The sequence below is a fragment of the Sciurus vulgaris genome (assembly GCF_902686455.1).
Source record: "Sciurus vulgaris genome assembly, chromosome: 8".
NCBI lineage: Eukaryota > Metazoa > Chordata > Mammalia > Rodentia > Sciuridae > Sciurus > Sciurus vulgaris.
The window spans coordinates 54,823,117-54,835,467 of NC_136468.1; the positions used below are offsets into that span (position 1 = coordinate 54,823,117).

Here is a 12,351-nt window from a genome sequence, read left to right on the forward strand (position 1 = left end):
AAAAGCAGGAAGCAGAGGTATTCTGAGCTCCGAGGATGAGATGATTGGTGATTCCATCCATAGTTACATGACTGTGAACACACACTCTCGCAAAGTCTAATGCATGGACAAAATAAACTCTTCGACTTTTAGCTCTCTCCTCTAAGCCTGTGTCTCAACCTTTTTAATGAATGTCACCTTTCAATTTTAAAAAACTTCACATCTTCATTTAATTTTACACAAAAATTTGAATAAATATTGCATCTCGAAAGACATAAAGGAATGTAAAGATACTATTTTTAAGCCACACATGTGCAGAATTCTCATACAGTCACCTCGAACAGTGTTCTCATCCACAGTCATATTTTACATTGATCTAGGAAAGATTTAAAACTTCCACTGCCCAGGCAGCACACCAGATCAACTACATTGCAACCTCTCTGAATGGGACTTAGGGTGAGAATATTTTTTAAAGCTCTTCAGATGATTCCCGTGTACAGTCAAGACTAAGAACTACTGACCTCTGGGAAGTACATTCCATCAATACTACTACCACCCATTAAGAATCACCGTTCCAGGTCATAGTCATAGGACCAGGTCATATGCCCTCCAATCTCATCACTGCCTCCTAAAAAAATCGTCCTCTGAGGAGTTGAGACTTCAGTGAAGAAGGATACATGCAGGGCAGGAAGTCCCTTCCTTAATTCCCTCACCTTCTCCCTTTCTGTGCTTCTGCTATCAGTTCTGTATACTGAGCCTGATCAGATCTAATTTCTACAATGTTCAGTAATTGCCTTAATGACTGCAAACAATTTTAGCACTGTCCAATATGAATGTAAATCAGTTCACCAGAGAAGAAAGGTCAATTTAAAAAATGTCCAGCTGATGAAACATTTCCAGGCAATATGATTTCAATATAACTATTAGAAAACCTGTTACCACAGTGACTTAAGTTACACCCAATTTTCATCCAAATTCCATTTTTACTGGATACATGGGGCACGTTATGGTATACACAATGGATTTCTGGGAAAGAATGGAAACGAAGTAACTGTGCAGATGTTTCTATATAATATAAGGTTACCTCAAGTCCTCATGGAAATCTTGTTCTGAACACCCATGTTGGCTTATACCACAGGACTGTGGCAAAGTCTCTGGTGCTATCTCAGACTGGCTTTGTATGCCCTTATCATTAAAAAGACACCCATCCTCTTGTTTTTGGAAAACACAGGGATCTCTCAACTATGAGTATCTTTGGGAGCAGATGATACCTAATGGTGGAGGAGAGTTAAATGGCTGGCAGGGGTGTCTGAGGCCAAGAAGATCTGAATCGAGACTCAAGTAATGGTCTGTAGTGGTAAAAAGACAACACTTTGGCCTCAGAGAGCTGAAGTTTCTTTGCATATAGTTATGAATATTACATAATAAGAAAGGAGAGGTACAAATGAACGACACTGAGAAAACCTAGAAGTCATGGTTATCCCTGTGAGGAGAAAGGAGCAAAGACTTGCCAAGACATTTTTTTAATAGGCACAACTTTTTCCAGGTTTGTGTGGTTGTACCAGAGGAGCTGCTGATAGGAAGATCTGCTTATCTGATTCTCCACAGCCCACAAAGACAGCCCAGCAACAGGAGCAGCCTATTCTGCAGCATTCATAGGGTGTGGCTGATCCACAGTGGGAAGAATAAATCAAACCTTCCATGCAACTCTCCAGCAGCTGGAGTCTTTATAGTCACCATGCTCAGCCCAGGGAAGGGACTTGGGCCAGCCATTTATCAGAGGAGCTGTCATTTTCATGGGCTCTCATGTGGTAACATCTCCAATAACCCACACTCTGGCACGCAACAGCTGAAGGATGTCCTTAGCTTGATTGGAGCAAAACGGAGAAGATGATTTAATAGGGGGAAAAATGGGGTGCTGTACTTAGACAATTCTCTTAGGAGGGGAAGAATGACAGCAGCCTTAGATTTCAATATCACATATCATAAATGACTGTCTATCAACAAGTCTTTCTGAAGGCTAGAAAGTTGAGTGCTGGCAATCTGCATTGTCTTTTTGCTTATCACTTTGATAATAACACACAGCGGTCATGTTTTTTAACCTTAACACCACTGCTCTTTTCAAAATTTTTTTTATTATAGTGATCAAACCAGCATTTAACAATTTGTTTTTTTTTTACTGACTTTGGGTTGGGTTAAAATTTGATTCATAATTATCCTGAACCCCATAATTAAGGCTGAAGATCAAAGAGGCTCTGAAACATCTTTGTAGACACCCCCCCCCCAAAAAAAATCTAGCAACCTAGGACTCACTGGCAGATAAATCTGCCAAGGCTTTTAAAGCTTCATTTTATGTTTTGCTAATATTATTTCTGAGAAAGTTGACAATGTAGTATAACTGACCACAACAGTCTAGAAATCTATAAAGATAATTATTCTTTGGTTGTATCTTTAATTTAAAACTCTGAGGGTTGGCCTGCCTCCCTAAACTGCACTATATCTCAAATTTCACATAATAGGTAAGGTTTCAGGCATGTTTTAAGACAGGGTTATATGATTAAAATGTAAAAAGGGACTCAATATTTAAATTAAGTTTCTTGTGAATCATATTATTATGAACAGGATAAATAACTCCATATTTTTTTTAAATGTGACCTTTTGGGGGCTGGGAGCAAGCTAAGTAGTATAGCACTTGCCACGCATGACTAAGTCCCTGGATTTAACCCCCAGTATCACTATAAATAAATAAATAGATTTGGTCATACATTGCTGTATTCTTTTAATAGTACAGATTTTTCTGAACTTTTTTTCCCTTTCTTTCTTTTTTTTTTTTATTTTTAGTACTAGGGATTGAACCCAGGGATGCTTTAAAACTGAGCCACATCCCCAGTCCTTTTTATTTTTTATTTTGAGACAGGATCTCACTAAGTTGCTGAGGCTGACCTCAAATTTGTGATCATCCTGCCTCAGCCTCCCTAGTCACTGGGATTATAGGCATGTGCCAACGAGTCTGGCTAATATTACAGATTTTCAAGTCCCTTTCCCTGTATCCAAATTCTACTCCCATCTCCAAGACAGTGATCTGATTTTCTGTCACGAGTTCCTATTTCTAACATTCTACTGAGTTGTTAGCCAGTGAAGGGCTGAGTAAGCAAATTGCATAGAAAGGTGATAATTTACTTGGTCTCTGGCATTTCCAGGGATATTAGAAAATTGATACAGCAAAATACATCCTTTGGTTTTGTCTGTTCCGGGTTTTACTATATTAACTACAAGGAATAATAAACAATGTTAAGTATATAATAATGGCTAATAAACACCAAATATCTCTAGCATATATCAATGCAGATTAAACTTATTTGCAAATACAAATCTGAACCCCAAAGCTCCCCAAATCTTCTAACTATCAAATTTAATTTTCTCATGAACAAAGGAGAAAAAATGACTCTCTTAAAAGGTGAATTCACAGAGAAGTGCTAATGACTGATTAGGTAAGCATATGGAAAAATGTTGCCACCTACCCTGGCACTTTGTCGGTTCACTTTCTTCTCCTCATCTGGAAGTGGAGGCATTGGATAAGGGTACTTTCTGCTGGATGCAATAGACCCAGTAGATGAAGAAGGAGACTTGGCAGGAGATAAAGTCCTGAGACATTGAGAACACATGAAATAAATAGCAAGCGATTGCTTAATATCATTTTCAAATATTTGAAAAGTGGGTTCAGAACAAATCCTCTGACTTCTACTTTCATAAGTTCCTACTCCAAAGCTTTAACTACTGGGAAGATGACTCTGTCATTCCCAAAAGTGGAATGCTAGAATTTTAACTTTCTAATTCCATGATTGCAATGAACCATTTAAGTGTTAGTACATAAAATCATACTTCTCAACTAGAAAGTCAACAATGAAGTTTCCTATAGAATAATTAAAAAGATAATATGGAGAAGGGATAAAATTATTCTAAGAGCTCATAATGGTAAATTAAGTGTACAACATATTAATATTCTGACTTATTTTTACCACTTAATGTAAAAATATTTCTAAGTACAATAATTTCAGTTAAGATCTCAAAATACATTATCAATGATATATTAGTTGGTAAGTCACATATTCATTTACACAAAACTCATGCATTCGGAGGCCAGTGTGTTAGTTGTGAAGAAACAAAGGCAAATACAGGGGTTTTAATAATAAATTAGTAAACATGCAAGCAGTAAGGAGTGCAGAGTTCCAGCCAAACAAAGTCTGATGAGAACATACAAAAATGGTCTAATTCATCCCTTCAAACAGCATTGCTAGGAAAGCAGTGGTGTGCTATGCTGAACTTGTTTGAGTTGTGTATGTGCAGTGGTAATATTTGTGACTATGCTGGCACACTAGATGAGCCCATACCTGCTGCTAACTTATCTTTAAGAGTGGGGTTGGGGGAAGTGAGAAAAAGAACTCCCCTTAGAATACAGTGATGGACAACAGATGTAATAATTACAATGTAGATGTAATAACTACAATTCAGTATATGCAAAATGAGGACAAACTTTTGCATTTAGATATTTAAATGCATCTTTCTAAAATGAAGCCTATTAACCTGGGTTCATCTTTTTAGCCTAATAATTATCTGTAAAAACAACCCAAGTTTAGGAAAGCTAGTCAGGTACAAAAGAAAATAACCAAGTCTTTCCATTAGGGATCATGCAATGTAAGTCCTCTTTTTAATCTGCTGCCTTGTATGTGTACCTAGCATGAGCTGTTAGCTTCACAGCCATATCAGGCTTGACTTGGTCAGGCATCCAAATGACAAGTCTTATTCATATCCAAGGGGTGCTAAAGTCCAGTTCTCCTCTCAAACATCTTTCCATGGGCAAAGTTAATAAAAAGTGAAAACGAGACCAGGAGATATTCTCCAGAACCCCAAGGAAACTACACTATACTATTTTTCACATTAACACTCTAGCTAATTGACACTTTCCTGAACCCTAAGAGGAAAAAAGAGATGCCAAGCAGGACAGTTTTAGGAGGGAGGAAACAGGTCCTGGAGGAGCATTGGAAAGAACCAGAGTAGGAGTCAAAATAGGAGTAGAGAACAGGGGAGATAAATTAGTTTAGGGAAAATGAACATAATTTCTCACAAAGGTCTAAGGAAGACATTCAGTTCCAGTCTGGCTTTCACTTAGAGTCAGGCACCAAACCAGCTCTTTCACTTACAAAGCAAAGACAGTCTCTGGATAAATGTTAGCCATTATCATTACTACACTTTAAAAATCCTAGTAACTACAGAGAGCATGTGTTAGAATTGCACAGTAAAGGTTGTGCTTATGTGCCAACGGAGTGTTATCATCTTGAGTGACATCAGACTTCCTGGGGTTGTTTTATACACAGGTCTGTAAAGCACTCTCAGTTCAGTTCTACCCCCTAGGATGACCAAATCCAGGCCAGTCACATGACAAGGACATAAGCCCGCTACTTATACAATGGGATAATATGCAAATTTTATAATAGCCAGATCCAGAAGGATTTAATTGTCCTTGGATAGGATTTATGCACTTAGTATCCACCCTACTACTTTTAAGTAAAGGCAATAAAATGAAGAGGGAATAGATTTAAGAGTTAGATACAGCCAGGCTCCAAGTCTGGTTCTGACCCTTATCAGGCTGACATGCTACCTTCAGTAATTCTTTGTGCCTCAGTTTCCTTCACCCACAAAAAGGGAATAAGAATGTCTACAACGTATGATATGAGAAATGAAGATACAGAGTAGGCACTTGATATAAGATAGTTACTGTGGTTCATTTATTTTCAGAAACACTACATTTCTCATGAGATCATGGAAATGGATTCAAAAACCACTGATAAAGTGAGTAATCAGCTGGATAATTCTCCAAAGTTAAGAATATCTTCTAAGAGCTTATAAAGCACCAGCACCAGCAGAACTGCTGCCAGCATCTTGGTTGGTGAGATGATACTCTTGCCCTCATCTCACTTGCTCCTTCTGATGCCCTGAATACATGCTGAGGACAATTTCAGCAACCACTATTATCTGAGAACCAGGTAAGGAGCACAGTGGAGGCACTCTGATCCCTCAAAAGTCTGTAGGCATTCATTTGCTTTGCCCTTCCTAGTGAGTGAGTATTGTTTTAAATGCTAGGCTATAGCACCGGGACCAGTTTAAGGCAGTCACAAAGTCCCCACTGCATGTTGATAAGAATGCTATAAACCCGACATCTCTGGATGATTAGGAAGGTGACCTTTGCCCTCATTGCTGGTTTGGTAGGAGAGGTAATCCTGAATAACCTGCTGTTGGATAAAGCAGATCTGAGCTGAAGCATAGGGTTGGCAAAGCATAAGCCAAGATGTGGATGCATTTTAGGCCTCCTGTGTGAGACTTATCCTGGATGGGGAATGAATGAAATTCTTTGTTATGTTAGAATTGTGGTGTTAAAGCTCTAGGTCATCTCTATTATTCACCACTTTCACAGAAATTCTGTGATTTTCAAGTCTTACCAACATAACCTTTATTCAAAAATGAAAGCTAAATCATAACCGTCCACTGAACTTTTAGCCTTTAAACAAAAAAATACATATTTTTTAATAATGAATTCTTAATGGGACTATCTACTGTAGGAACCAATATCTCATGTTAAATAGGAGATATAGGAATGCTGTAAACTTGCCCTTGTGGCTTTGCACGTGCAACCAGGGGTGCAAAAGCATTACCCCATCCAAATTGCGTTAGTCATGCAGCTTCTGGGCAGACCTGGGTGCTGACTTTAAGAAATGTGAACTCTTCTCTTGGAGTCACAAAAAAACTACTCAGCTCACCCAGGGGAGGTGAATCGACTCTTCCGGAGTACCATTTCACAAATGCCAAATGCTAAGGCCATTTGGAAATAAAAACCCTAACCCATATTAGGACCAAAGTTGTTATGTTTTGGTTCCATGGCTAGTACAAATTACAATCTGCCCACAAGCCTGAGTAAAATAGAAAGAAGAAATAGGACTGCAGGTGAGCCAAGATTCCCAAGAACATTCAAAATCATCTTACCTGTCTTCCTGACGTTGGCCATCTTGGAAGCTACAGGTGAGGGTGGGATGTTTGAATGTGAGTGTATGTGTATGAGGTTCCATGTGGGAAAGTGTGGGACAAGCAGAAGACAGGGCAGGAGGGAAGGGTGGGGTATAAAAGCAGGATGTAGTTTTGTGAGCAGGCAGGAGTTATGCTTTCCTTGGACTATATGCAAATGTTATGGATCAAATTAGAATGCAGGTAGGTCTAATCATTTTCTCAAACTATACAAGACTAAACTAAATGGTACACTGGAAGAGAAAGTCCACCTTACATGGGTGCTGAGAGTTAAATATTCAGACATATTTTGATATTTGTTCAGTGCTGACCCAAGTCGTGGCCATAAGTAATATGAAAGTTCATTGTTAACTCGTCCTCAAAGGAGAGGGTAACTGAGCCTAATTTCTTCTTCACATAGTTGTCCATGAGTCTGTCAGATACAGAGTGGACATTTACCTCTAGGAAACCATTTTGCTATTATAAAGAGCAAAAAGAATGCCATTAAGAGCTCTTGGAAATTTTCTCTGATCTTTGATATAACACAGAGTTGTAACAAATTGAATAAATTCCAGTTTCTAAAATGGAGGGATGTTCTCTTTTGTGAGTCAAGAACATGTTTCCTCTCTGCTTTCTCTTCTATCTGATGTATCAGACATTTTGATTTGCGTAAAAATTTTCTCAGGTGCTTTCTTGAGAATTCATAAAACACTCTTCTCAGGACACCCCTTGTCTGGTAGCAAATGGTTGAAATTAACAAAGAAACCCTAAACTCATTCCACATATGTGGTCCATATTATCTCAATGATTTTTCAGGTAGATCAAATCATTGTTTCTTCTTCCAGTGAAATTCCACTACATTTCACTTAGCTTCTTTTCACGTTTTTCTTTGAGTTTTCGTATGCACTATGCACTCTTAGGCAGTAAGTAGGAAAAAAATGCATTATGAAACTGCTAGGTTCTGGAAATTAAATTGTTGAGGTTAATAGTGCTTCTTTATTAGTGGAAAGTATGTTTCATGCCCATAGAACACTACACAGCATAAAATGAAGAGAAAGCTACTAAAAGCTCAAGATGGTGATAGGGACATGCACTAAAGGGCAACCCTTTCAAATGGCAGCAAATAAACAAGGACCCTTTTCCATCTCTAGGAACTTGTATTAGGAGATACAAGATAGAGAGCCAGTCACACTACAGTATTTGTATGTGCTGGGAGAGTTTGAAAAGGATATAAAATTAATTTATAAAATACCTAAAGTATGGTCCTTCAGTGTTTTTATTCACATCTTCTACCCACTTAGCTACATTATAGTCTCTTTTGAACCATGGGTTTAAATACCTGCAGAAAGCAATGGAAGGAACAAAGAAAGCAGAACAAGATAGAAAATCTGAAAATACACAGCACAAGCTTAGCAAGTGGTCTTCACCCTCCATATGCAAGTGACTATGGCAAATAAATCAGGACAGATGCTGGGTGGTTATAAGGCAGTCTGTACAATGGCATGAGAATAATCTCAGCTACAAGGCTCAGGGCATTCGAGAATATACTCGACAATTCTGGGAAAGCCTTTTTCTTGTGGCTTCCCAAAGTAAAGCTCGCTTTCGATCACAGCACTGTCAACAGCCCCATTCACCCACCTCCAAGAGGCTTTGCCCAGGCCACCTCTCATGCAGCTCCTTGGTTTTCAAATAATAAAGGTGCTTTTTGAAAATATTCAGGCGGCTGCAATTTCAACCTGGCATTTGAGCATATAAACCCCCAAAACAATTTAAAGTAGCAAAGTTCTCTTTACAACATAAGAAGAAGGCTTTTATATGGCCACTGTCTTACTCCCTGAAGCAGATCCCAAGCTGGATTCAACAGAAAGGACCCCCCACCCAAGTTAGCTCTGTAAGGGCCAAAAGGGTCCCCACTCTTCTGATCCTGGAGCCCCACAAAGTTCTTTAAGTGCGGTCTAAACAGGCCTCCATGATCTTGATACTGGGTTTAGTAATTTAGCTGTGGCCACAAATTCCTTCCTCCTCAGTGCATTCCAGATTGAAGTGTCCATGGTTCCATTAAGATAATGGCCTTCAGACCTGCCTTCCAAGTGTCTGATGGTAAATTGTGTGAATGACTTCCAGATAACAATAATGACCACAGTGAGAACTTTCCTGAAGGATGGATGTGGCAATTACTCCATCAGAATCATTATGCAAACATTAAAGGCAGCAAAGTTGGAGGCATAGTTGTATTTTCACCTGGAGTTTCCTTTTATTTTTACCCTGGGGGCCAAGCAAAAAAAACCCCTTAGAATTTGCCCTTGTAAAATAATATAGATTTAATAAAGTCAGTATTGTAAGAATTTGGAGGATTTAATGAGTTTTCACTTTTAAAAAGTAACTTCTAGAGATATGATAGGCAATGAAGATCTGACTCTATAAAACTTAAGTTATGTGGAAACGAACCAGGGGAAATTAAAAAAACACAGTTTGTTTTTATTTAACATTTGCTTCTTTCCTCCACCTTTAGTTTTTGAGTTATTTTTGTAAATATATTTAGACCAAAATCACATTTCCAGTTACTTTTAAAAATCAGGTTATTCTTCCATAGTGCTTTTTTTCATTTTTAGCTGTAACCAAGGTGCTCCACAAAACAGCATCATGATTCCCTCCTGAGAGAAGGGTTTTGCAGCATTTTTATACCTGTAAGACCATTTTTGCTAAGATAAGGTCTCCTGATTCAGGAGCAACTCACACTAATTTTGCCTTTAGCCACAACCATTGCCAACTTGCACTTTTTGCAGAGATAGCCAATGAAAACTTGCATAAAGATTAACACCGAGACTCTGAACGAAAAGAAAAAGTCAAAAAGCAAGTGCAGCCACTGATGAAGGCTTGTGAATGCTCTGGCCTGGGGAAAACTGTAGAGAAAGCCCATGCAGCTGTCATCAGGTAAAACATAGCCACACAGCAAACTGAGTCGCCCACAGGCAGACAGCCACTTCTGGAGGAGTCATTTGTTCCTTTCACTGACAACCTTAGAAACTCAAAGGGCTGGTACCATGGTGGTTCCATAAAAGCTACAACCACATGGTTGGTCTTGCAGTTGATGGACGTCGTCCTCTGTTTCAGGGAGCATTTCAGAAGGCTGAGATCATGTCACCAGAGCCACTGAAGAGAACTCCAAATTGTTTGGTCCTTCTGGGGACCTGCCTGTGAAAGTGCCTTCACAGTGGGCTTCCTAACATCTCTAGGTCATGGTGGCTGCAGTGATGGGATTTTATCAAACTGCAATAAACCTGCCTACGTGCTTTGACTTGGCTTGTAGCGCAACATGCAAAAAATAAAAATAAAAAAATGCATCAGACAGGATAGGAGAGCTCAGTACGTTCTCCAGGATGGAAAGGCAGAGGAAATTTAGCTGGTGCTGGCTGGACAGGAGCACCTCAGAGCAGACATGGGGGCTCTGCCAAAGATCAAATGACCCTGTTCTCAGCCAAGGAAGGGGCTTGGAGGGAGACTAAGTGGCAGCCCAGAGTAAAGGGGCAGGTGAGACTGACCTGTGATCCAGACTCCCTGTCTGGGGGCTGTCAGAGCCCCCTGGGCTTATGCCTTGGGATGGGACTGTCTGGGCGAGGGAGTGCCCAGGCTCAGGTGCTTGGGGCTCCCTCCTGTAAAAACACAATATATAATACAAAGTCTAAGCCAAAAAAAAAAAAAAAAAAGTTACATCATGTACAACAGTGAGGAAGATGCAAGAGCTTTGAGTAGGAAAATAATATAACGAATGAGGACATTTTATTTTGTTAATGAGCCAAGCTTATATTTGTGGTGCATGTTCTAATTTCTGTCCCAATTTTTCAGCATCTTTTGGGAGGATAAGGTAACTAAAGGGAATTTTGAAATAATGCACCTGAAATACCTCTTATGTGAAGAAATAAAACAAAAGATGTTTTCCTGGGGTCATTCTGCTGTTTTATGGTCACGCAAATGGCATTACTATATCAGAAGCAAATGGGATTAGTTACATATGGAAAGCATAGAAAATTTGCCAGACTTATTCTTGAGAGGCTATGTATCAGGCTTCCTTTTTTTCTTTTTGTGATGCTAGGGATCAAACCCAGGTCCTCATGCATGCTAAATAAGCACTCTACCTCTGAGCTACATACCCAGTCCAGGAAGTCTTATTTCTAAATAAGTACAATAAATGTGTGTATATAGAGAGAGACAATTCCCATATGAGAAGATATAGGAGAATAGTAATTACTAACTTGGCTCCATTTAACTAACATTGGTCATGAAACCACAAGTAGAAGAGGCTGAAAAATCTGAGGGAATCCTTAATACTTCTCTGTATGTTTCTATTGTGACATCTTATTAAATATTATAACTGAATTATCTCATAGCAAGATTTCTCAAAGACTATCAGTAGTTTTATAATTTTCATCACATCTTGTGGGTGGAAATTTTACACAAAATTAAAAAAAATAAGTGATTGCTCTAGGAAATACTGTATGAACATTGCTAAACACCAAATGTTCTTTGGGTACTAAATTCACAGATTTAACATACTATGGAACAGTTGTGTCCCAACTAGGGAGTTGTCAAAGCCTTGTTATAGGAAAAAAACATTAGAACATTAAATAATATACAGAGGAAGTTTTATCGAACATTTTACAGTTTTATCTGTATTTTTATGAGCAACTGAGAAGCTAAGGAGCTCTTACCAGGTGGCCTCATGCAAAACAAATCAAATAACATTCCAAGAAGAGTTTATCCACAATGAGCCCTAAAGCATCCAAGCACTTTGGGAATGCAGAAGATAAACTCTAACAGATTAGTTACTTAAGATGGAGTTCTATGATGCCATTCTGGACCATGCAATGGTATCATCTGATATTGTCTATTGCTTCTAAGGTTAAGGATCCTCCAGTAAACTTTGTAAGTCACTTACAAGACAATATAATTCAGGTAGAAGGTCCAAATTTCAGGGCAATGTTATTATTCCTAGACTGAAAAAGGCAGGGTATATGATGGAAAAAGCTATCATAAGTTTCTGATGAGCAGTTAGCAAATACCTGCTATTCAGACTTTTTGAATATTAAGGCATGAAGAAGCAGTAGAGATTCTGGGGATAATAACTACCACTACAGTGAAAAATAAGTGGAAAAATTTGGGTGGCTTTAAAAAGCACAAGTAATTAAAACTAAGTAGCAAGGTGGGTCCAAAATCATAGTAAACGTGTGTCTCATTCCAAGAAGGGAGATAAAGGCTTAAGGAAGCTTTGTTTTGATTGTACTTTCTTACATGGAAAAACAAACAAAAAAGTGCATG

The 12,351-nt window shown here is 38.7% G+C and overlaps 1 protein-coding gene across 15 annotated transcripts in view; it reads right to left on the reverse strand.

Annotated features, from left to right (window-relative positions):
- The window catches only part of ADAM22 (ADAM metallopeptidase domain 22), a gene marked incomplete at its 3' end in the record, with an annotated part of 216,953 nt that overhangs the window by 9,442 nt on the left and 195,160 nt on the right, over positions 1-12,351 (reverse strand). For 4 of the 15 annotated variants that reach the window (XM_079151672.1, XM_079151668.1, XM_079151676.1 and 1 more), the window contains 2 exons: positions 10,578-10,688; positions 3,501-3,624 (listed from right to left, as the gene is read on the reverse strand). In XM_079151672.1, coding sequence (XP_079007798.1) covers positions 3,501-3,624; positions 10,578-10,688 — 235 coding nt within the window. Of the gene's footprint in view, positions 1-3,500; positions 3,625-7,017; positions 7,048-8,287; positions 8,375-10,577; positions 10,689-12,351 lie in introns of all 15 variants that reach the window. The other 11 variants (XM_079151669.1, XM_079151675.1, XM_079151678.1 and 8 more) reach the window with 5 other exon arrangements.